General features: G+C 40.9%; 1 protein-coding gene and 1 pseudogene across 2 annotated transcripts in view; one reads left to right on the plus strand and one right to left on the minus strand.

The window, feature by feature from the left end:
- The first annotated feature begins 998 nt into the window (after positions 1–998).
- The window catches only part of HSPA4 (heat shock protein family A (Hsp70) member 4), a 45,382-nt gene continuing 21,369 nt past the window's right edge, over positions 999–25,011 (plus strand). The window contains exons 1-6 of one of the 2 annotated variants that reach the window (XM_047084570.1): positions 999–1,337; positions 14,553–14,610; positions 16,660–16,800; positions 18,668–18,790; positions 22,311–22,410; positions 23,049–23,182. In XM_047084570.1, the coding sequence (XP_046940526.1) occupies positions 1,231–1,337; positions 14,553–14,610; positions 16,660–16,800; positions 18,668–18,790; positions 22,311–22,410; positions 23,049–23,182 (663 nt within the window). In that variant the 5' untranslated portion in view covers positions 999–1,230. The remainder of the gene's footprint in view (positions 1,338–14,552; positions 14,611–16,659; positions 16,801–18,667; positions 18,791–22,310; positions 22,411–23,048; positions 23,183–25,011) is intronic. The other variant, XM_047084579.1, reaches the window with a different exon arrangement.
- On the minus strand, positions 10,641–11,644 carry LOC124510131 (RNA-binding protein with serine-rich domain 1-like; annotated as a pseudogene).

Consider the following 25,011-nt stretch of genomic DNA (forward strand, 5'->3'; position numbering starts at 1 on the left):
GTGACCAGTTTTGGATTCAGGTTTGGGGGGGGCGGTTTGAAAGATTACACACTTAACACCCTTAAGGAAAAGACATGAAATAAATATTGACCAAAAAAAAAATCACATTACTGAAGACTTGGAGGTCCAGATTCCACTGCTGAGATCTCTTCAATCAATTCATCAGAAATGCTTATTGTACAGGGCTGGTTTCCGATGGCACGCTGGCTTCCCGTCCTCAATCTGATACACTGCGGAAATGAGGGGCTCTAAAGTGAGATTCCTTAGCCTCGACTAATCCTGTCATTTAGTAGCTGGTCTGAAAGGACCTAGGTAGCGTGTCATTCATCCGTGTCCCTCGCATTTAGCTCAGGACAGGTGCTTGGAATGTGCTGGAGATTTCAAGATTTAAGTCACGTAGGTTCCTACAGAATGGTGAGGCACGGCTGAGTGAAAAAACCACCGCGGTGGGACTGAGAAGATTCCTGCCCTTCGCCGGACAGGGCGCGGTCCTGGACTTCAACAGACACCCTGCCCAAGGCCCTGCTTAGGGCCGCATTTCAAGGGCGTCCGTGTCCTCTATCGACTGACCTACACCGAGGGGAGCAGAGAAGGCTCTCTGGATTTCGAAGATTAGTTTGCGCTCCCACAACCGGAAGCTTCTTTGATAAAGAAAAACGGCGGAAGTAGACCAACGGCGCCCCCTCAGTATTTCGCCCCATGCTGGCCCTCCTACTTTCTTCTGGAAGGGGAGGTGCCCCAGTGCTCTTTGCCGCCGTGGGGAGTCGCTGCGGCGGGTTCCGTGCGCAGTCTCAATTGGCTTCCCAAGCATCTTTCCGCCGCTCTGTCCCTTCCGAGGTTCTCGTGCCTGGACGTGACGTCCGCTTGTCGCAATTGGGGGCGGAACCTCAGAAGGAAAGGCGTCTGAGCCGGCGTCTCGCGAGAACATTCCTTTCCTTCGCAGTTCTCGCGCTACAGCTTCACTCTCGTCGCGACGAGATCTTTCGAGATCTTCTCCGCCCCCGCTACCGGCGCCCTCCTCTGCGGCCGCTGAGCCGGAGCCGGCCTGAGCAGCGCTCTCCGCTGCGGCTTCCTTCCCACATCTAGGCGCTCGCGAGGACACCCTCCCGTCTCCCGCGAGTCTCCATCCCCTGGCCCACGCGGCTCGCTCTCCACGCGCCAGCCCCGCCGGGGTCCGTGTCCTGTTTCGCTGGCCGGACCTGGGCTCGAGCCCGAACTGTAGCCGGCGCCATGTCGGTGGTGGGCATAGACCTGGGCTTCCAGAGCTGCTACGTTGCTGTGGCCCGCGCCGGCGGCATCGAGACGATCGCTAACGAGTACAGCGACCGCTGCACGCCGTGAGTGTGGGCCGGTCCGGCCGCGTGCACGGGGAGGGGGTGGGTGGGAGGTAGCGCCTGCTCTGGTCGGAGACCCTCGCGCCTTGGGAAACGCGGGCCGGGGAATCACCTCCGTTTCGAACCGAGGCCCCGGTGGGTAAGGAACTCCCACTGGGTGTCAGGTCACAGTGGCCGCGGCTCGCCGTGAGTGTCTGCGCCAGCAGCGAGGCCTTTTTCCACTGGTCTGCCGGTTGAGCGAAGGCTGTGAGTGGGTACTCGTACCAGCGGAGGGTATGGGTAGGACCTGGAGGGGAGGCAGGCTTGGGATGTATAGTGGACCGAGTTCTTCCTTTCGAGGGCAGAGGCAGGCCCAGGGCGTAGTAGCGTATCTTGAGCCCACCACAGAACAGAGTTCGGAGCTTGGCAAACAGCAGGCGCCTAATAAAAGTTAGTTGAATTGTACGGGATCCGGTGTCTGCCGGCCGTCTGAAGATGGAGCGGCCAGAATCCCACGTGAGTGGGGGCGGGGCAGCACCCGGAAGAGAGGGAGCCGAGGCACCAGAGGCTCGGGCTCTGGTTGGAGCCGACAGCGGCCAGAAAGTACTTAAAATCAGTGTCTTCTTGATGCTTCTACATTCGCATTGGTTTTTCACTTCGTTTTAGTATATGGAACTATGTTGGGTCATTCTCTTTCATTCTGTGCGCATCCACACCTAACAGCGTTCCACTTTCACAGTTAATGCATTCCAACCAGGGTGTTGGCCGCAATTGTTAATGAATGACTCAGGGGTTCACTTTGACTTTTAGAATCTATAGTAAGTTATGGGACCAGTATAGACACAGCTCTAAAAAATCCTGACTCACTCAGGTCTTTCCTTGGTTGAAGAGCCTGCTTGTTGACCATAGAGATACTTTTCAATCCATTGTTTTCTTCTGGGACAAAATCTTTTAAAAAGCCTATTATTTTCTAGGTTATCTTATTTGCCAGGTGGCCCTTCGAGGGCTTCTGTTCCAAGGCCGATTTTTCACCCTAACTTTTGTCACCTTTCAGCAGATTGGTAGCCAAACTAGATTGCTCTGTCCACTAGTCTGATCTTTGCTGCCCAGGGGCTCACACTTCCACTTGACCAGTTTCTGCCCCTTGTTTTATCTAGACCAGGCACTTGCCTGAAAACCCGTCCCAGGTCCTAAAATGTGGTTTGATGGCCCTTTCTCGATTTGTTCATAGTTTATAACAGCTTTATTGAGATATAACCCACGTACGGTACAGTCAACTCACTTAAAGTGTACAGTTTGATCGTTTTTAGTGTAGTCCCAAAACTGTGCCGTTGCCCCCACAATCAATTTTAAAACATTTTCATCCCTCCAAAAAGAAATCCTGTATTCATTAGTTGTCAGACTCCTTCCTATTTTTACAGTTTTTAACAGTGGTTTTTATGTTTTAATTTGTCATTCCAGGAAAGATACCGTGTAGTTTTCTTCCCAAGGCATTGAAGTTTTTGTTTTTGACTATTTAAGCATCAGTTTTCTATTTGATACTGTCTTCTCTAGATCCAAGTTTTCTTCATTTGTAAAGATAGTGCACTGAGTCACATTTTTAACTTTTTGGTCCTTTCTTGCCTAGTTTTGAACATGATTTCTCTCCAGGGATAATTCCCTATATTGGAACGAATAGTGTTCCTGAATTTTCTTTCAGACTGTTATCTTAGGCTTTTTTTTTTTTTTAATTAAAAAAAAAAAAAGACAACAGCTACAACAGTTTTACCATGAATTCCATTGTTTGGAATGAAAAGGGTTGCTTTAAGGAAAAAAAAGATTAAACAAACCGAGGGCTGGTGTGGTGTGGGTGGGGGGGATGGGTTAAATGGGTGATGGCCATTAAGGAGGGCCCTTTTTGGTTTGAGCACTGGGTTATGTGTAAGAGATGAATTCCTGGGTTCTACTCCTGAAGCCAAGACTATAGTGTATGTTAATGAAATTGAGAATAAAAAAACAAAGAAAAAAGATTAGTCTTTCCAAATTGGAATTAATTTTGCCTCAAAGACTAGGTGATGGGTGACCAGATACATCATGTATCTATGATAAAATACTGTCTAGATACTTTTGAGCAATTGAAAAAAAATTTTTTTTTAAAGTTTATTTTTGAGAGTGGGAGAGAGAGTGCAAGCAGGAAGGGGCAGAGAGAGGAGGAGACACAGAATCCAAAGCAGGTTCCAGGCTCTGAACTGTCAGCACAGAGCCCGACACGGGGCTCGAACCGCAAACTGTGAGATTGTGACCTGAGCCGAAGTTGGATGATTAACAGACTGAGCCACCCAGGCACCCCTTGAGTGATTTTTTTTTTATCTGTTTAACCCATATTTTATATTTTCCAGGAATTTCTAGGGATATCATATGTTTTGAACTAGGATTTTGCTTAGTTTAAAGTTCTTTTTTGATGTCCCAAAGTAGAAGGTGGGAGTGGAAAGGTTGATTTTTTTTTTTTTTTTATAGTAGTTATGGAAAAATGGATTTTTGTCTCAGGCACACAGAGAGTATGATGTAGGTTTGCTTTAATGTGATAGTGGAAATGAGATGCAATTTTTGGAGAGTTGGCTATTTTGGAATTACCTCATTTCAAATTGTAGGTGTAACAGTATTTGGAATCAGTTTTGGAGGATCCAGTTAACTTTTGTCCAGAAGAGACTCTTGCTTTTCCACTAAATACAGGCTTTCTAAATTAAAAAAAAAAAAAAAAAAAAATTTAACATTTATTCATCATTGAGAGACAGAGAGACAGAGCACAAGCATGGGAGGGGCAGAGAGAGGGGAAGACACAGAATCTGAAGCAGGCTTCAGGCTCCAAGCGGTCAGCACAGAACCTGACGTGGGGCTCGAACCCATGAGCAGTGAGATCATGACCTGAGCCAAAGTCGGACACCCAACTGACTGAGCCACCCAGGTGCCCCAGGTTTTCTAAATTTTAGGAAATATTGAGTGCCTCCTATATGTTAGCTATTGTGCTAAGCCCTGGAGGTACTCTGGACAAATAAATAGGATCCTGCTGTCATGGGCATGGGTGATGGGGAAAAAAACAGATGCTAAACAAACAAGTCACTACTAACTGTGGTAAAGGTCTAGATAGGAAAGTATAGAATATGATGATGAGGCCTGGGTGGGGACACCTAATTTAAATTGGATGTGTGGTGGGGGTGGAAGATACTCTTAAAGAAGTGCAATGTAAGTTAGGCCCTGGAGGATGAGTAGAAATTTACATGGAGGTGATGGGTGGGTCTAAGGAAGAGCTGATCCAGGAGCTGATCCAGAACAAGTGATGAAGACCTGAAGCATTTAAAAGAGCTTGGTACACTTGCCTGAGAAGATCATAACTACTCTTGAGCCGTTTGAGAGAATGTTGTGAGATAGATGGACTGGAGTGAGGCAGGACTTTGTAAATCATGTTAAAGGGTTTTTATTTAGGTGCAGTAGGAGTTGATAGAATTTGAATTTTAAAAGTATGATTGCCTTTTTTTGTGGAGAATGGATTTATCTGAGAAGGGGAAGAGAAGAAGCAGGGTGTTACTTAGGTTATTGCAATATTATTCCATGGGGGGAGTTGATGTTGCTCTCCACTAGTGTCGTATCATGCGGGGGGCAGTGTGGGTGGCTTTGAGATAAATTTTGGAGTTTTAAATTAGGAGCATCCAAGTTGATGTTGATCATAGGCTTTGGAATAAGATGAAAAGCTTATTTTTATATTTAGTGGGATTATTACAGTAGAAAGGGTACAACCTTAAAGCTCTGGAAAGAAAATGTTACTGGAGTGCCAAACATTATGAAAGAATTGGGCTATACTTTCCAAAAAGAACAGTGTATAGGATAGAAAAATGAATTACTTATGAAATAATTTCTTTGTGTGAATTGTTTATATGACCCTTTTTGTGGCCCTAGTTCCTAATAAAACATTAGAAATATTAGAAATTTGAAGAGACCAAATTGTCTATTATTAGCTGCCTTTGAGAGAGCAAAAGCTGAAAGTATGTACTTTCTGGTTAACTGGGAGATCAATAATTGATACTTGTGCGAGGAAAGTATTCCTATGAAGTTCTTGTTTTTGCATGTTATGTAGAGCTAATTATAGCAGGTGGATCTTGGATCTTTTGGATTCAAAGAAAAGGCAAGTTACTTCGTTAACTAAAGTTCAGACTGCTTATCCCATTTACCCTCTTATGTTGAATTGCAGAAAACGTGAAAATAGTTCCTTAGAATCACTAATGAGCTAAAATACAATTTTGTATACAAAGTGGGTAGACTATTTGACAGGAACTTTATGCCATTAGGTTCTAAATTTAAAAAAAAAAATTTTTTTAATGTTTATTTTTGAGAGAGAGGAGCGAGTGGGGGAGGGGCAGAGGGAGACACAGAATCTGAAACAGGCTCCAGGCTCTGAGCTGTCAGCACAGAGCCCAAGGTGGGGCTCGAACCCATGAATTGTGAGATCATGACCTGAGCCGAAGTCAGCACTTAACCAACTGAGCTACCCAGGCACCCTTGAATTGGATTTTCTACATTAAAACATTTTTTTTCTTGACTTAACAAGATACATGTTTGTTGTAACAAAAAAACACTATGTTGCTAAAGTTTCTTGTCCTTCTCATTATTTGTTATTTGTTGTGTATCCTTGTATACCTTTTTTCCAGACTTCTGCAAATATACATAGGGGAGTGGGTGTGTTTAAACAAATAGGATCATACTATATTTTGTAAAATTTCTACACATATATTTTAGACATCCATAGATAGGAATCTACCTTCTTAAATGTGTAATTATAAAAAAAATTATTTATTTTGAGAGGGAGAGAGAGAGAGAGAGGGTGCTAGTGGGGTAGGGGCAAAGAGAGGGGAGAGAGAATCCCAAGCAGTCTTTGTGCTCTGCGCTGAGCTGGACTTTGGGCTCAATGTAACCACCCTCAGATCATGACCTGAGCTGAAATCAACAGTCGGACGCTTAACCAATTGACCTACCCAGGCGCTCCTGTACTTCTATTTCTGTTGGATAGAGTTCCAGATGTGAAATTGCTGGGGCATAGAATATGCAGTTGACCCTGTATATCAGTGTGGAGTTCAGGGGTGCTGACTTCTGTGCAGTCAAAAATCTGTATGTCAAAAAAGATTCCAATAACTTCACTACTAGTAGCCTACTGTTGACCAGAAGCCTTACTGATAACGTAAATGGTCGATTAACACTTAATTTTGTATATATGTTCTATTTAAAGTAAGTTAGGCAAAAGAAAATCTTACTAAGATCATAGAGGAAATACATTTATACCACTGTATTGTATCAAAAAATCCATGCATAACTGGACCCACACATTTCAAACCTGTGTTCAGGGGTCAGCTGTATATGCTTAAAGTACTGCTGCCAGGATACTTTACACAAATATAAAGGATTAATTTGTAACAGGAAGATAAGTGATTTCTCTCACTGGAATTGTGAGGATTGTAATGAGTTAAAACTATGCAACTTTTTTTTTTTTAATTTTTTTTTCAACGTTTATTTATTTTTGGGACAGAGAGACAGAGCATGAACGGGGGAGGGGCAGAGAGAGAGGGAGACACAGAATCGGAAACAGGCTCCAGGCTCTGAGCCATCAGCCCAGAGCCTGATGCGGGGCTCGAACTCCCGGACCGCGAGATCGTGACCTGGCTGAAGTCGGACGCTTAACCGACTGCGCCACCCAGGCGCCCCTATGCAACGTTTTTAAGATAAAGCCAGACACAGTAAATATTGCCAAGTATTTTCTAGTATTGCTGTTACTACCTTTTTGTATTTTTTTAATTAATCCTATTCATTAGTGGATTATGTTAGGATAATAAAATGAAGCTATTGAAGTTTGCCTTAAGGGTTCATAATTTGCAGCTTTTAATGTGCAAATCTTAATGCCTCAAGAATTTGCTGTGTTGGGGCTCCTGGGTAGCTCAGTAGGTTACTTGTCTGACTCTTGATCTTGCTCAGGTCTTTATCTCAGGCTGATGAGGTTAAGCTCCACTTTGGGCTTCACACTGGGTGTGGACTTTACTTAAAAAAGAAAAGGGGTGCCTGGGTGGCTCAGTTGGTTGACTGTTCGACTTCAGCTCAGGTCATAATCTTGCTCAGGTCATGATCTCATGGTGAGTTTGAGCCCTGTACAGGCTCTCTGTCAGCACAGAGCCTCCTTCGGATCCTCTGTCCTTCCTCTCTGCTCCTCCCCTGCTTGAGTTTTCTCTGTCTCTGTCTCTCTCTCTTTCTCTTTCAAAAATAAACTTTAAAAAGTACATTAAGAAAAAGAACTTGATGTGCTTTGAGAGTAGTGTATCGTTTAAGTGTGAGCTGTTTGGTCTGTTAGATGTTAATTTTGGAGGTACTTCCTAGTTCAGGGGTAAGAGGGTAAGCAGTAGCACAGGATAGAAGGATAGTAGCAGAGGATAGATAAGTAAGCAGAGGATAGTCTGATTAATCTCTTCCATGATGCTTTTGCTTAAATCTATTATTTGATAGTCTAAAGACTATTATGGATTCTGTGATAAATTCATTTTCTTATATTGGTTAAGAAAGCGAATTAGAGCAACAGCTGTTTTAATATCCTGAGCAGTTCTACACATTCTTATAAACATGAAACTGCCTTTTAAGGATCTGTGTTGATTGCAGCTGTTCATAACATCGCATTAGAATGTGCATAAATATTTGGTCAGTAGTGTTTCTTACCCAGGAAGGGGAGAATGATGTTATTCTCTGGCCTAAAAAAAGATGGTTATTTCTAGGACGTAACTATTAGAACAGGGGAGTCTTGAACTTAATTTGAGTTAATTTCATGTAAAGCAACCTGTAACTGGGAGTGGAGGAAAAGTAATGTCAGTCAAGTAGCCAAGTCTCTGTTTTTAGCAGCATTGACTTGGAGTTGTGTGGCATAGAGAGGAAGTACAAGATAAAGATTCTTGCTGCCTAGAGGTGTAACCATTCTAGGTGGAAACACGAATGAGATAAAGCAGTAGTAAATAGCATAAGAGAGTAAGAACAGTTGTGGACAGGTTATTAAGTACAGACTTAAGCTATCAATGCAGAGGAGAGGTTGCATGCTTGGGGGATGGAGTGATGAGGAAAGGCAGGGATGGGGCTTGAGCACATAGGATTAAAACACATGGAGGACAGGATTGGGATGGTCTAAGTGAAGGTTTAGAAGTGGGAATAAATTTAAGGGTTTTGGTAGGCAGTATGAGAAGCAGATATATATGGGACTTGGAGCCTGGTGGTACTGATTTTGAATCTTAGATGCTGATATTTACCAGTTATGTTTCAGGGCGCATTAACTTCTTTTATAAAATTGGGTCCATAATAGTTCTTTTCTCCGAGTACCTGGGAAAATCAAGTGTAGAATGCTTAGTACACTGCCTGGCATATGAAAGGTGTGGGAGCTTGACCTGTTTGGCTGAAGGAGAGGCTTCCTGCCATAGATAAAGATTGGGTGCAGGCTCTGTGCAAATTTTGGAAGTTCCTGGTGAGTGGGGAGTGGTAGATATGTTTCTTTTTAATAGCTTGTTCTATCCTTGTTCCATGTAAAAATCCTAGTGGGGTGATTCGGCCCCTGAATGTTGTTCAGACGGTGTGTTGAGGAGAAACAAACTGAATTTCAGCTTATGTGTTTTTTAGGACCTGTTATATTTATTAGAATTCCGTAGGAGTATTTAATTAAATGCTAATAGTGGCCATTCCTGGTGGGGATGGTGGTTGTGGATTTACAGATGTTTATTTTCTTTGCCATACTTTGTTTTCTAATTTTCTGCAATAAGCTTACACTAATTAGAAAGTAGTGGACTAGGTTCTCGAACAGGCCCTAATATTTGACTTAGTCTCTTGGGGCTTTCTTCACATGTGAATATTAGGTTACTTGGCATAAGCTTTTATTTTTAAAATCCTTCGATTTGTGCTGTTTGGCATATTGACCCCCATTCATTTGTTCTTTTTGAATGGAAGTAGGGCTTTTTATTCCTCCTAGGTAGATGATTTTGAAGATGGCTGACTGGATTTTAATGGATAGCTTGAGAAGGTGAAGCAGAACTTTTATAGCAAATTAGTTTGTATATTTTTTTTTTTTAAAATTTTTTTTTTCAACATTTATTTATTTTTGGGACAGAGAGAGACAGAGCATGAACGGGGGCGGGGCAGAGAGAGAGGGAGACACAGAATCAGAAACAGGCTCCAGGCTCTGAGCCATCAGCCCAGAGCCTGACGCGGGGCTCGAACTCCCGGACCACGAGATCGTGACCTGGCTGAAGTCGGACGCCCAACCGACTGCGCCACCCAGGCGCCCCAGTTTGTATATTTTTAAATGAGACTCAAACCAGGGCTTCACTGGAGCTATAATAATAGCTAATATTATTTATAATGTATCAGCCTCTGATATAAGCCCTTTAAAAGTGGATCACCACATTTAATCTTGGTAACAGGTATGAGGTAGGTGCTGTAATTTTCCCCATTTTATTCATTTTTTTTCCGATCTGCATTCTAATCCCAGGTTTATTCAACACATTCCTTTCACTCTACACAGTAAAGTATAAACACCACAGTGCCCCAAATGCTACAAGTTATAAAAATCAAAAACAAAATTTACAGTACTGACTGTATAATAAAAGCCAAAAAGTACTGTACATATTGCCAAGGTAACCTGCAAAAGACCCCCCCATGAATAACAGCTGCAATAGAGGGGTGTGTGCAGTTATGACTCTGCAGAGCTGGCTCTCAACTTGTTCACCAATTTCAGAGAGAAACGCAGACCTGGGATGTGGGTGTGTGTGCATGAGTACATGTAAAAATAGAACCTTTTTCGGGAACTAACACGGAGTGTTTGACCCTAGACATTGGAAGAGGACTGGAGCAGGGGAGCAGGGCCAGGCTAGCAGGAACAGCAGCTGCTCAAAAGTGCGTTCCTTCCTGAGAGATCCTGCAGACCAATAAGCAAGGGCATGACCAGGCCACCAGATTAGACCTCCGTCATTTGTGGATATGAAAATCATACCCCCAGGCTGGGGCCGCACTGCTACCCTGCTTGTCCTTGATGGCTTTGCCACTAAAGTGACTCTCTCATGAGCTCCTGAAAACTGGAGAGCATCTTTATGGGCACAACCCCAAACCAGTAATACTCCTGCAACTGGAACTCTGCTGTCAGAGGAAATTTCTCAGTTGCTGTTGTTTGGGCCAACCTTGAATAAGGAATTTCTTTCCTCCCTACCAATCCTGTTTTGCTTAGAAAAGTGACAGAACTGAAGTGGATGGGATAGAAGTCACAGCGCAGAGGTTCGGTGGCCCTATTTATCGGGAGGAGTTGGAGCTGGAGCAGCTCCTGTGGCCACAGCAGCCACCAGGGGAGTGACATCCCCGGCACATGGGGAGGCCTGCGCCTCAGGGAACTCTGTCTTTTTATCTGTGGGGGTGACTGGCACCACATGGTCGGGGGTGGCTGCATTCTTCTGGGAGGGCTGAATCACCTGGGGGCGGCCTAGGCCAGGGAGCCAGCACAGCTGTGCCAGTGATCTCTTGACCATTGATTTGTCCTTTGTCCAACACCTCGTTCATCTGGATTCTCAGACTCCATAGACGCTTAGCCTGTAGACAGATGGGGGTGCATCCTAGAAAGGATGTAGAGGTTGTAGAAACAAGCACGTTAATCATTTAAGTTTTCCCAGAGGTGGACAATGTCTCCATGATGTGGTCTGTGCTCACGTTCCTAGTGAGCCTTCTGATGTGCACTTGGGTTGGTTTAGGGGAAGGACTCTGCTTTTTCCTTTCCTTTGCACCTCTTTTGGGTGGTTTGGATTTCAAGTGGGAGCACCGTCTATTGTCATGTCGATGCCTAGGACTCTGTGAGCCAGAGGAGCTGCTGGAGCTGGAGCTGGAGCTGCAGGGCACGCTGGAACTTCCCCAGCAGCTAGATGCTAAAGAGGAGCAAGGGCCTCTGCTCACACCTGTGCTGGTGGTAGAGCTGGACCACGACCTGGTGTTGCTGCCACCAGAGGAAGCATGGAAGCACTGCATCTCTTCCAAGCTTTATTCCTGCGGTGATCATTCTCGCTAGACTACTTGGTGGCCCCTTTATCTTTAGAATGATCCTGGGACTTCTCGGCAGAGTGATCTTTGCTTTTGGTAGGAGAAGGAGCCGTCTTCTGCCACCGTGACCTTCTCCTGCTCTCCTCAGCTGTTAAGGCTGATGCCCTAACTTCCCCATTTTGGAGACAAGCAGATAGAATTTCAGAGATGTTAAGTGGCAGAGAGGTCATGCAGCTAGAACGGCCGAGAAGGGATTTGGACAGATCCATAATGATTATACGGATTCTAGAGTCTGAACTCTTCTTACTGCGCTTGTATTCAAACCAATAAAGTTGATGGCAAGGTGGAAAACCTAAGGATTTCTTTCTTTAGTGCAATGGGCTTACTATTAAAGAATTTTGTGGAGTGTAATTTGCTTTGTAGTGATAGGATATTGATGATTTTCTATGATATGCTAAGGAAAATGTGGACTTTCCACATACTTGCAGGAGTTATGCCTTGTTTGAGGTGTTAGTGCTGTATCATGTGGTGAAGATTGACATTCCAGTAGTGACATTTGATTGTTCTGTAAGAAGTTGTAACAGTAGTGTGTGTATGTATGAGCCAAAAAAGGATGAATACAGCTGACTCTTGACAGTTTTAGGGGTTAGGGGTGACAATCCTTTGCATAGTCAAAAATCTCCTTGTAACTTGACTAATCAAAAACTTAACTATTAATAGTCTACTGTTGATTGGCAGCATTGCTGAAAAACAGTCAACACATTTTATGCATTATATGTCTTGTATTCTGTATTCTTAGAACAAAGTAAGCTAGAGAAAAGAATTGTCAGTAAGAAAATAATGAATAGAAAATACATTTATAGTACTGTACTGTATCACAAAATACCCATAGTTCAAACCGTTGTTGTTCAAGGGTCAACTGTAATTTGAACTGAGACCAACTTTTATTTAGCTTTTCAAGATGTGCAAAACAGTTTTATTTCTTTAATTTTCTGTAACATTTATTTATTTTTGAAAGAGAGAGAGAGAGACCAAGCACAAGCAGAGGAGGGGCAGAGAGAGAGGGAGACACAGAATCCAAAGCAGGCTCCAGGCTCTGAGTTGTCAGCATAGAGCCCTGTGCGGGGCTTGAACCCACAAACTGTGAGATCATGACCTGAGGCAAAGTTGGACGCTTAACTGACTGAGCCACCCAGGCACCCCAAAAATTTTAGATCCCTGCCTCAAACCACATACAAGAAAAATTCCTGATTAGTCAAATATTTAAAGGTTTATAAGTTAAATTTCAAAATAAAACCATATATTTACTGTTAAAGCAGATGTAGATTTTAAAAGTAGGTAAAAATGTTAACTGACTTCGAGAACATTACCTACGGCAGCTCTGTATAATAGAACATTCTTTGAGGTGGAGGTGTTCTGTATTGCATAGCCCAAAGTCCAGCAAGTTTTAACCCAATTCTGGTAAGTTTTAAGAGGTAGAAATAAGATTAAGTTTTACTTGAAGGACATTGGGAAGGATTCACAGAGTGGGTGATGCTTCTGGAGAATGAGTGAGATGCATATAGAAGGGCCAAGGCATTTCCGGTGGCAAAAGTGGTATGAGCAAAGCAGAAGGATTGGATGACTAACTTGTGTTGGGTCACTTTGCCTGAGATGCGGGTGGAAAATGGGGTTGGGGTTGGGTTGGTGAGAGGTCTTAAGTTCCACAGTTAAGGAACCTGGGCTTTATTTGTTGGTTATTGATTTTGTTTGGAAGATAATCACAAGCAAGACCATTTCAGAGTTCTCCAGGTAGAAGGGAAAATTAACCTTCAACAGGATATATAATGAAGTTGAGAAAATTAATGTTTTTTATTGTAAGACCCAGCGCTTGTTTTGAGGAGATGAAGGTTTGAAGAAAGGGCTGCAGGAAACAATGGAAGATAAATAATGTTGCCCTATAATTATGTTGGGATTGAGGTGTTGGTGTGATACACCTTAGAAATTCAGCTCTGGTGACATTTAGAAAAGACGTGAGTTTACCATTGTTAGGCTTAGGCTAGAAGGCCTTTTTGGAGTGGAGAGGGTGAATGGAGTGGATAAGATTATCATTAGCATTTTCTAAAGGGCAATATGGGCTGTGATAGAGATATTTATGTAGTAATCAGGACATTTAAAAAGAAATTTTAGTGGCTAGTGTTATATATATGCAGAAAAGCTAAGCTTGTTTCTAGGACTCTACATCCAGCACATTCTAGTCCTGCAGAGTTTAGAGTTCAGAGCATATCTGAGGAGATCCTAGGCTATGCCATACTCCTACAGGGCACAGCTACCTTCAACTGCTCTGGGAGATTGGTTCACAGGGGTTCTTAACCTATAGGGTGGAAAGGGCCACCGAGGCACAGAAAGGCCCAGCCTCCTGGCAGATTGCACAGGGCTAGTAAGTTTATTAAAGTAAAAGAATTCTCAATAGGTCATTTAATATAGTCAGATTTGGACCAAGGCAATATGACTCCAGAGCTTAGTTAACTCTAAATTGGAAGAACTAGGGGTCTAGGGCAGATAGAGAGGGTCCAAGGTAGGGTGTAAGGTATGGAGAAAGGATCTAGAGTCTCACTTCATTGCTTTTAAGTTGTGTGACCCCGGATAAGTTTACTTCACCTTTTTGGACTCAGTTTCTTTTCCTATAAAAGAGGGATAAGATGGAACTCTTGAGAATTTAATGAGATAATAAATGTAAACAGTTTGTGTAATCATTGCTACTAAAGTTAACTTTTACTATATATAGGAGGACAGAAGTTCTCCAGGTTTATAGGCTACTTGGTGAGGTTGTAAGCTGTTTGAAAAGGCAAGATGTATTAGTAAGGGGGTACATTACTTTGTGTTGGCATTTTGAGCCCCAGACTTGAAGAATAAGAGAATAGTGGAGATGGGCTGGTCCACCTCTTGGTAGTATTGTGAGACAGATGGTTATCTCATCAGATTTGTGCTTCAAAGTCTAAATGACAGGGCTCCAGATGCCGCCCATTCTCATGGATAGTCGTACTCAATGGAGAGGGCAAAATCAGATTTACTGTGTGCTTTTACAAATGTGGCTTTTTAACCTCACACTCAGAAAACTTGCCTGCTCTGGTGATGTAATCCTGCCTGGACGTAATGTTGCAGTAAGGATTGATGCTTAAATGTTTTTTCTTCTAGGGCTTGCATTTCTTTTGGTCCTAAGAATCGTTCAATTGGAGCAGCAGCTAAAAGCCAGGTAGAGTTTTTTTTTTTTTTTTTCCTAAAATGACTGACTTCTCTGTTTTGTCCATCTTTTCATTCAGCAGTTATTGGAGGGCCCTTTACGTGCCTAGTATGGCAGTCCCTAAGTGGACAGCTGAGAAAGACAGGTCTGATCTTAGTCTCCTGTGCTTGAGTGAGAAGCAAATAGCTTTTTAAAATGACATAAACAGTATAATCTGTTTTAACGTAAGACACTAGGAGGTATTTTGCCCAGATCTTGTTTAAGCAAAGCTCACTTATTCCCATTTATTTTACGTGTTCCTTAAAGTCTGTCTTTTTGGGTCTTCTTCTTACTCCTGCTTAGAGTCATTGTTGTTTGTAGATTTGATCTTGTTAATCAAGGTTCTTAAAGAAGGAAAGCATACTTGTAGAAGCACACTTGACATTAGTTTACTTTATTTACTTTACACCTGACATTCTTGGTTGGTTTCTGAGTAACCAGAGTGTCAGAACTCCCAGGAGTTCTGTGTTTGAGGGCCTGAAATGACTGTAAAAGAGTTGCATATTTGATCTTTTTTCTGGTTCAGCCTGAAGCACCCTGTCTTTTGTCTGGACTGGGCAGGGCTTCTGATTTAAAAGCCCCTGGCTGGCTTAGTTGGAAGACCATGCAACTCTTGATCTTGGGGTCTTGAGTTTGTGTGCCATGTTGAGTGTAGAGGTTACTAAAAAACAACAACAACAACAACAACAAAAAAAGCCTGAGACAATGGAAATGGTGCTTAGCCAATAGATTTTTAGTCACATATTTAGTCACATTGGGTGTTTTATAATCTGATTTTCAAAAAGTTGAATATATGTTAGGAAGCAGTAGATACCAAGTAGAGAACTAGTTTGGGATGTCTTGCCTTCTGAAATTCCAGTGAGTTCTTTTGTTTTGAAACTTGCTTTCATTATTGAGAATAGTTAACTTGTACTCAACTGCCTGTCTACTTCTAGGATGACATAGTTATTGTGATACTGAGTTTCTGCTTGGCAGCCTACTGAAGTAGGGCCTGGTTTTGGAGGCCTCGTATTGTTTTGTAAAAGGACTTCTGTCTGCCTTTTAACATAGCTGACAAGAGGAGCTCTGCGGTTCTTACAAAAGTAAAAGAAATTTGGAAGTGAAACATAGTATCGTTATCCAGAAATCACTGTTAGTGTATTAATGTATAACCTTTTTTGCTTTCTAAGGGTTTAAATGATTCTTTCACTCTAAAAGTGAGATCATACCATATAGATACTTACTTCCAACTTTCTAAAATAATGTTACCCACTGTATATGGATACATTTTATTTTTTAAACCCATTGTCCTGTTAATTGACCATCCATGCTGTTTCCAGTTTTCTCCTATTATGAATAATACTTGGTCACTGTCTTGCATTTATTTTTGTGTACTTAATGTTATCTTTTTTTTGTAATCTTAAGTTTCTTTCACTAGAATTTCTGAATTGATATTGCCAAATTGAGTCCTGAAAAGTTTGAATCACAGACTATGGTAATTTTTAAAAATTAAAGGTCATTTTATGTAAATGTTGATTAGAAGTTTAAGAATCACAGATACCTTTGTACATGTCTTCATGGAGAAGTAGGACAAGCTGGGCTGTAGTGCCATCCCTGCCACTATGGTCTGTACAGATCCCTTATTCCTCACTTCACATGGGAGCAGATCATACAGAAAGGTGTAATGCCGAAGAAAATGGAACTCAGAAGGACACTTTGTGGAGTTAAAATGTTGCTAATTGAGTCTGAGGCTGCTGAATTTTATTTTCAAACTGTATTTTGAGAGAGAGCACAGCACACATTAGTGGGAGGAGAGGAGGGGCAAAGAGAGATGAGAGAGAATCCCAAGTGGTCTCTAAACTGTTAGCACACAGCCTTATGTGGGGCTCGATCCCATGAACTGTGAGATCATGACCTGAACTGAAATCAAGAGTCAGACTCTTAACTGACAGAGACACCCTGGTATCCCTGAATTTTTTTTTTTTTTTTAATTTAATTGCTCCTAGTCTTTTTACGTTTTGACTCTGATATTCCTTCTCTTAGGTGATCTCCAATGCAAAGAACACAGTCCAGGGGTTTAAAAGATTCCATGGCCGAGCATTCTCTGATCCATTTGTGGAGGCAGAAAAATCTAACCTTGCATATGATATTGTGCAGCTGCCCACTGGATTAACTGGTATAAAGGTAAGGTTCTCAAAGTGATGCCTTATGAATACAGTGTTTTATTTGTATCTTTTATTCTGAGTTCAAGTTGTAGTGAAAACGTTAACAAATGTTTAGGAGAAGCTTTTGCTAGTAAAGACCGTTTGGCATTTGGCATTTTTTGAATGACCTGGAATTTGATTGGGAGTGATAGGTGGCACTGTTACTATGGGTTGGACTGATTGGTGGTAGTGGTTTGAAGTTAACACTGCCATTGCTGCTTGTCTTGTTTACTGATGGAGCAGTCTTTCCAGTGTGATTTTAGTGAATGACTTTCTGCAATACCAGCAAAGAAATTTACACTTTAAAGTCACTAATGAAATGTATGGTCATACTCTTGACAATAGGACTTAGATTGGAAAGAGGTATTGTTCTTTTAGGGAAAAGGGAGATTAGTTTTTGGTATCTCTGTGACATCCAGAAGACTTTGTGAAGTATTAAGTGAGCTGATCATACAAAAGAGGTGAGAGGCTCAGGGATGGATAGGATGGGCACACTCTTCCCTCTACTCAGAGGTGGTAAGAGGAATCCAGAAGGGTGGATCGAGCTTCCCAGGCAACTCCGTTTAGCAAGAGGAGATTTGGTGTTTGAGACACCCCAGTTGGAGAAATCATGATCACGGGAATAGGCTCAAATGTAAGAGATGATGAGGATGATATGAAAAAGGTAGTCAGTTGTGCTGTGTAGCTGAGAATTAGGTTGAATTTGGAAGTGAAGAATTCTGATAACCAAAGACTAATCTTAGGACATCTGTGGCAATAATCTCAGAACAGTTTGAATGGGCTGGTAGTGGATAAATCTGGAGCACAGGGGAGGGGAAAAAGGGAAAAAAAGGAGGTGAATAAATGGAGGGTGCTTATAGTTAGGAAAGAAATAGGGATAGGTATTGGCACATTTGGTAATAAATGTTGTAAGAGCCAAAGGAGGAGGAGACTAGGGAAAAGACCTGGGGGACAAGTGGATCCAAGTACAAGAGTAGAGGAATTGACTAAGAATTAAGCAAACGGGGAAGAAGAGGCAGCTTAGAAAGAGGCTTATTGGGAGGGAGGGGTACTTTCCCATCTTTATATGCAATGAAGTGAGATACTCCTAGATGGTGAGCCAGAATATATGAGGAGTGGGTTGGGGAGTGAAGAGGTAAGGAGAAGGTGGGGTGCAGGTTCATTTGGAGCAGTGGAAAGAAGAGAGGTCTGTTTTGTGGTATGGATTGTATTTGGGGGGATATGGGCCTGTGGGATGGGGCTTATCCCAGGCAGTCTTTCGGCATTTAAAGTTTGCAAATCTTATCCAAGTTGCACGTTTTTTGCAGCGTAGCGTATCTTGAATTAAATGAATAAATTCTTTAAATTCTTTAATTCAGAAGTACTTATGGGGGTCAGGTCTGTCCTGGGTGTTGGCTATAGCAATGAACAAATGGGACAAAAACTGTGTCCTCCAGTTAGATTGGATCCTAATTTTGGAAATGACCGTAAAGTCACCACAGTAAACAAAGTAAAAAACACGTATTAGTCCATGTGGCAAGAGTTTCCACCACCAGACCCCTTTATAGAGGTGCAATGTGGGTCATGTGATTTATACCAGTTTACGTGTGCACAGGTAACTGTCTTAGGTTTTGTTGGTGGTCACTGTATATTGTTTATGTAATGGTACTTGTCTGCAGGTATTCATGTTTGACAAGCATGTTAAAAAGCTAAAAGTGACTTTAAAGTTATTTTTGCTTCCCTAAATAGTGTTTTGTTCCCTCTTGAGATAATGTTTCTTTGATGATGTGTTAGATATTGCTCATTTTAAGGCTTTTAGGACATGAGAAACTTTAATAAGCCTAGATCCTTTTGTTGTTTTATTGCAGGTAAAATATATGGAGGAAGAGCGAAATTTTACTACAGAGCAAGTGACTGCCATGCTTTTGTCCAAATTGAAGGAGACAGCAGAAAGTGTTCTTAAGAAGCCTGTTGTGGACTGTGTTGTTTCAGTGAGTTTGATCCCTTTGTTTTACTGGGGACTTGAGTGAAGAAGCACAGAAAAGAAACTTGTTAATTGCAAATAAAATTGCTTTTTGCCTTAGGTTGTGATTATTTTAAGAATTTATCAAACTAGGCTACATTTTCTTGATGTTCTTTTCTGTCACATAGTTTTTATTCAGGTCTTCTCTATTCTTTTTTTTTTTTTTCTATTCTTATTTGAAGGCTTATCTTAAAGCCCACTTCCTCCTGGATTCCTTTTAGCACACAGCATAGTGCCTGGCACACAATAGCTACTCATTTGTTGAATTAGTTGAATACTCTCAGTTATGTTGTCATTTTCTTCATTTCCATTTCGGTATTTTTGCTATTTTGATCTTGTCTTTTCCATATCCCTCTTAGGATGGCAGCCTGGCTCTGTGTAGCTTTGTGCTTGTAGGACAGTGGAGTCCTTAGGAACTGTTGGATTTGGGTGGATGTCTTGGCTTTGCAACTGAATCTCCTTACTCTGCATTTGTTATCTTGGTATCTTAGCTCTGTAGCCTCTTTTGTCTTCATGTTGGTGTATTGGTCCGCAAAGCAAGGACTCTCTTGGGTGACTGTTTTGTCCTGCAGTCTGTTGTCTGGTAGATTCCTTGGTTCTTAGCTATCTAGTAAAGTAGAACTGACATTCGTCAGGAAGAAATAGATTATTGTTGTGTGCCATATTTTGGAGATGCAAAGAATAAAAGTGCTTCTTCTCATAAGAGCTCAGATTCAGTCCAGGCACTGTGTTTGTGCTTCCTAGATGCTTTCTGCCTTTCACTAACTGTTGTATTTTCACATTTGTCCCTGTTGCCCCCACCTAGTGCCCTAATTTTGGTCTTGAAATATGGTCAGTGTAGAAGTGAAATTTATGTACAGTGGCAGAGTGCCTGAGTGGCTTTTCCAGCTTTTGAGATCAAGTTAAGAGGTGATGTATTAAGTCATGTGTTAGGGGTCCTCTAGACTACACTGAGTTTCAGTGACTTGCCAGGAGAATTTGTAGAACTTACCACGTAGCCATACTCAAGCATAGATTTATTACAGTGAAAAGATAACAAAGCACAATCAACAGAGGGGAAAAGTACATGGGCATTGTTTGGAGGAAACCAGGTACAGACTTCCAAGAGTCCACTTGCAAGGTTCTTGATGTGCTTGATTCTTCCAGCAACATGTTGTGTTAACACGTGACACACTCAACACTAGGGAAGTTCTGCCTGAGCTTAGGAGTTGCGGATTTCTAACTGGAGGTCAGTTATGTAGGTAGTACCTTGTGCCTAACCTGTACCAAAGGTCTAGACTCCCAGAAGGAAGGTAGCTATTAAGCATAAATAATGTTGTATAAGCAGTTTAGGTGTAGTGAGCCACTCTTGTTATTTAGGGAGATTTTTCTTTGAATTTAGTGACCTGTTTCTCAGTTAAGTTACTCTGTGCCAGGCCAGGGCTAACCTTTTCATCAGGCCTTTCTAAGGCCTTTCAAAGACAGCAGTCTTTGGCCCCTTTGTGAACCCTTCTGCATAGGTACTGCCCCAGCTCTTGGTATCATGTTATATCTAATAGCTATATAAATAGAGCCTGGGTGTATTTTGCTTTATTTATCAATTGATTATTGTTAAAACATAAACTTTAATTTTTTGGAAAGGTAATAGTAGCCCCATTGTTCAGAAATCAAATTGGCCCTTCTGCACCCTCTGCTTACCTAGTAGGAAGTTTTTTCTTCCTAGATGTTACGAGTTTTATTACTTGGTTACAGATCTTTCCAGAGGTTTTTGTGTACCCAAGTAAATAATCCTTTTTCTTAAAATGTTTATTTTGAGAGAGCATAAGTTGGGGAGAGGGGCAGAGGGAGAGAGAGAGAGAATCCCAAGCAAGCTCCATGTTCAGCGTGGAACCCGAAATGGGGGTCAGTCCCACAGCCCTGGGATCCTGACATGAGTCAACATCAAGAATCAGACCCAACTGACTGAGCCACCCAGGCGCCCTTGTATATATCTTTTTTTACTTTAATTTTTCTCCCCCCCCAACCCCCTTAAAAAAATTTTTTTTTTGATGTTTATTTGTATTTGAGAGAGAGACAGAGAGAGACAGAGCATGAGCAGAGAGGAACAGAGAGAAAGGGAGACACAGAATCTGAAGCAGGCTCCAGGCTCTGAGGTATCCGCACAGAGCCTGATGTGGGGCTTGAACTCACAGAGTGTGAGATCATGCCCTCAGCCGAGAGCAAGAGTCAGATGCCTAACTGACTGAGCCACCCAGGCACATCCAGGTTTTTTTTTAATTGTAAAGAATTTTAAAAAAAGTTACATTGTAGTGAGTAAATTTGAACAGATAGATATTTTTCCTGTGTGATGTTTGTTTCTAGGGCTAAATTCCTAGAAGTAAAATTGTTACGACAGAGAGTTTCTCTGTATTTGTAATTTCAACAGCTGTTGTTTCATTGCCCTTTAAAGAATTTTACTAATTTAAACTTCTACCAGTAGTGTGTGATAGAGCTTGTTTGACCACAGCTTCACCAGAAGAGTTATTGGTGAATCAGCTAATTCCATAATAGTTGAATAATGTATGTAATTTTAATGTTTTACTCTTTAGGTGAAGTTGAGAACATTTTTCAATTTAAGACCCCTTTTGTATTTCCTTTTCTGTAAAACATTCTTAGCTTTTGCTCATTTTAAGTTTATGGTCTACATATTGATTTGTAGTTCTTCATATAATAGATGAGCTCTACCCTTTTATAATATGAGTTGCAAATATTTTTCCCCATTTGGTCATTAGAATTTTTATGAGTCAAATATGTTAATCTTTAAAACATTTTTTTTTACTTCTAGTTGGCATGCTGTGTTACATTAGTTTCAGGTGTAAAACTTAGTGATTTGATAAGTTTATACATCATGCTATGTTCACCACAAGTATAGCTACCATCTGTCCTCCTGCATTGCTATTCAAACATAATATTTTCTTTCTCTTTTTTTCCTACTGTATTTTGTGTTTTAGTTAGAGAATTTCTTACTCTAATGGTAAAAATTCCCTTTCCTTCTAGTACTTTTTTTAACTGTTAAATCTTTGAAATATTACGTGTGCAGTAAGGATGCAACTTGATTTTTTTCTTTCTGTATGACTATCCATTTGTTCCAACAGTACTTACTGAATATTTGAACTTTACTGGTTTGAAATACTTCCTTGATCATATACAGAAAAAATCGCTGTACGTATTTGAGGGCATTTCTGGATTTTACTGTTTGTCTATTTGTTTTTTATTTATTTCTTTTGAGAGAGAACACAGGTGAGCTGAGGAGGGGCAGAAGGAGGGAAAGAGAGAGAATCCCAAGCAGGCTCTGCCCAGTGCAGGACTTGAGCCCAGGTACTGTGAGATGATGACCTGAGCTGAAATCAAGAGTCTGGAAGCTTAACCGACTCAGCCACCCAGACACCCCAGGATTGTACTGTTTTTTTGGCAGGTGTATTTTAAATGAGGACTCTCTCATATAGTAAACTGGCACATTTTTTTTGTAGGTTCCTTGTTTCTATACTGATGCAGAAAGACGATCAGTGATGGATGCAACACAAATTGCTGGTCTTAATTGCTTACGATTAATGAATGAAACTACTGCAGGTAACAGGGACTGTTAACATTCTTGACTTGCTGAATCTGGATGGTTCTGCAATCTTAAAACCCTGGGGTTTCTTGTTCTTCATTTTGCTTGGAGCACTTACTACCTGTGTGCCACAGTGTTTTTGGTTACTGTGTCACGCGTGAAGAATTCATCTGACCGGTGCTTTTTCTTTATCTGCCTAGCACTTACTTTGATATTTAATCCCGTTTGTTTGGAAGGCTAGCAGATATTGTGTGTTCAGAGCAGTGCCTAGATTCAAAATCGACCTTTTCTCCACTTCTATTATGAGGTGTAAAGCAGCATCCAGAAGGAGATAACGTGGAAATGTTGAGATGGCACAAAGGTAGAAGAAATCCCAGAAAATATGTTTGGAAAACTGGGGGAAGTGGTTTGGGAAAAATTGGCAAAGTCATTGGAATTGGAAATTGGAAACATTAAGGAAGTCTAAGGGAATGTCAGCATTTTATTCTTTGAAGTTAATGTTCCTCATGAATAAATTATACAAAGTGTATGAAGAATTTGATTCTTTCTAAAATAGTATGTGTAGTCCTACTATTTACTATATAATTTTTTTTTTTACTTAATTGAATTTTAAATGTACTACTTAAATGATACATTGAATTTTTTTCTTATGTAGTTGCTCTTGCATATGGAATCTATAAGCAAGATCTTCCTGCCCTAGAAGAGAAACCAAGAAATGTAGTTTTCGTAGACATGGGGCATTCTTCTTATCAAGTTTCTGTATGTGCATTTAATAGAGGGAAACTTAAAGTAAGTATATTATTTTTGGAAAATGTGATTTCAAGTGTGTGGTAATTAGGAATTTATGGGAAACAATTGAAAAAATATATTAAAGCGTTTTGTTTCATCAATGGAAGCTTAGTATGAATGATTTAAACTAGAAACTAGGTACGTAGGGATAGTGTAGAAGGTGTAATTTTTCAGGAGTTGGCGTAGAGTGTAGACCTTGAGGAAGAAGCTCTTAAGATTTCTGATCCTTACTTATCTACAATGTGTGGAAAATAATACTTACCTTAGAGGCTTACTAGGATTCTTTAACATTGAGTCCCTTTGTGTATTTTACACTGAGGATTGAAGAGATGACAAAGGTATCCTCTTGTTGCTCTTAAGGTTTTGAATGTTCTGGGAAAAGAGTATAGGGACTGGAACTTGGATGGCCAAAAAGAAACCAGACTGAGAGAGATAGTCCAGATTTCTGGAAACCTTAGAGCTCTGGAGAGAGTTTTGTACACTGAGAAGTCTAGCAGTATCAAAGACAAAGAGGGCCAGAGAGTATCTGGTCAACATTTGAATTTGCTGGTATATGCTGCTTCCACAGTGGGATATAAAATCAGTTCTGCAGGTGATTTTATCTAGAATTTGCTTAAGAACCAAGGAGTTTTTGAGTGCATTATTTAATTATTAGGGTTGTGTATCAGGGTTGTTTGTGTCAAGGCCTAAATTGCATTTCTCCCCCAAATTTGGGGATTGTTGGGGAGGGACTGATTGAAAATAAATGTTAAATTTGGGGCGTGTTGAGACTCTGTTACAGTCCTGTTATTTTGAAAACTAGACTTGGTTTCACTTAACATTCTGATTTATATTGTTTTTAGGCCTTTTTTTTTTTTTTTTTGTTAAATAAAAAGGAAAATCTTTGGGGTAGTTGGGAAATAACAGGTTCATGATTTTTACAGATATAAATAATGAACCAAGTGTAATTATTAGTACTTAAACTTTTACTCACTAATAAATGGCTTTATTTCTAAAATACATTGTATACTTTCACCTTTTTGAACAGAAGCTACTGGCCATAATTTAGCTTTGGCTTTGGGTCATAGTGATGTGTATTAGTGATTGATTACCTGCCCTTTTTCCCCCCTCCCTAATTATCCTTTATTGCTATTTGTCAGTTTTGGAGTTACAATTAAAATTTACTCATCATGAAAACATCCCCAAACTTGGAAAACATTTACATGAAAAGAAAAACATTCACAATTGTACTACTCTGAACAGGTTGTTGTATTTCATTTTAGTTTTTAGAAGAAACAAAATTGTAATTAGACTATATTCAGTTCTGTGCCCTGTTTTTCTTTTTCTTCACAACATTTCCCTACAACATTTATCATTGAATAGATTGTTTTTATTGATTTTATTTTTTCGTCAAGGCTGTCATCTCTTATTTGGTCTGTCTTCTATTAGTGAATCTAACTAGATTTAGTTTGCTTCTAATCTGCTAAAGATTTGGATAATGGATAACCAAAGCTAATGAAATTTCTACAAGTTGCTGTGAATTAAGCCTTTAGCATGTTTTTTGATAGTAAACTGCATAGAGCTAGGCCTTTGATATTAATCATAGTTCTGTGATGGCAAGAAGACCAGAATTGCAGTGACATATTACTGCATTTGGCTTTGGATATGTAATTTTAGTTTGCAGTCAGATTGGCCTAGTGGAAAGAGCTTGAATTTTGGAATTGAGGGAATTGAGGGGATTGGGTTTTGGGTTGTACTTCTGCCACTTACTAGCTTTGTGACCTGCAGATGATCCGATTCATCTGGGTCTGTAGCATCATCTGTAAATTGGGGATTACAGTGTCTTTTTT

This window comes from Lynx rufus, unplaced genomic scaffold (genome assembly GCF_022079265.1).
Source record: "Lynx rufus isolate CCGP_SWC_20201006 ecotype Redwood Valley unplaced genomic scaffold, mLynRuf1.p SCAF_1, whole genome shotgun sequence".
In the NCBI taxonomy this organism is placed as follows: domain Eukaryota; kingdom Metazoa; phylum Chordata; class Mammalia; order Carnivora; family Felidae; genus Lynx; species Lynx rufus.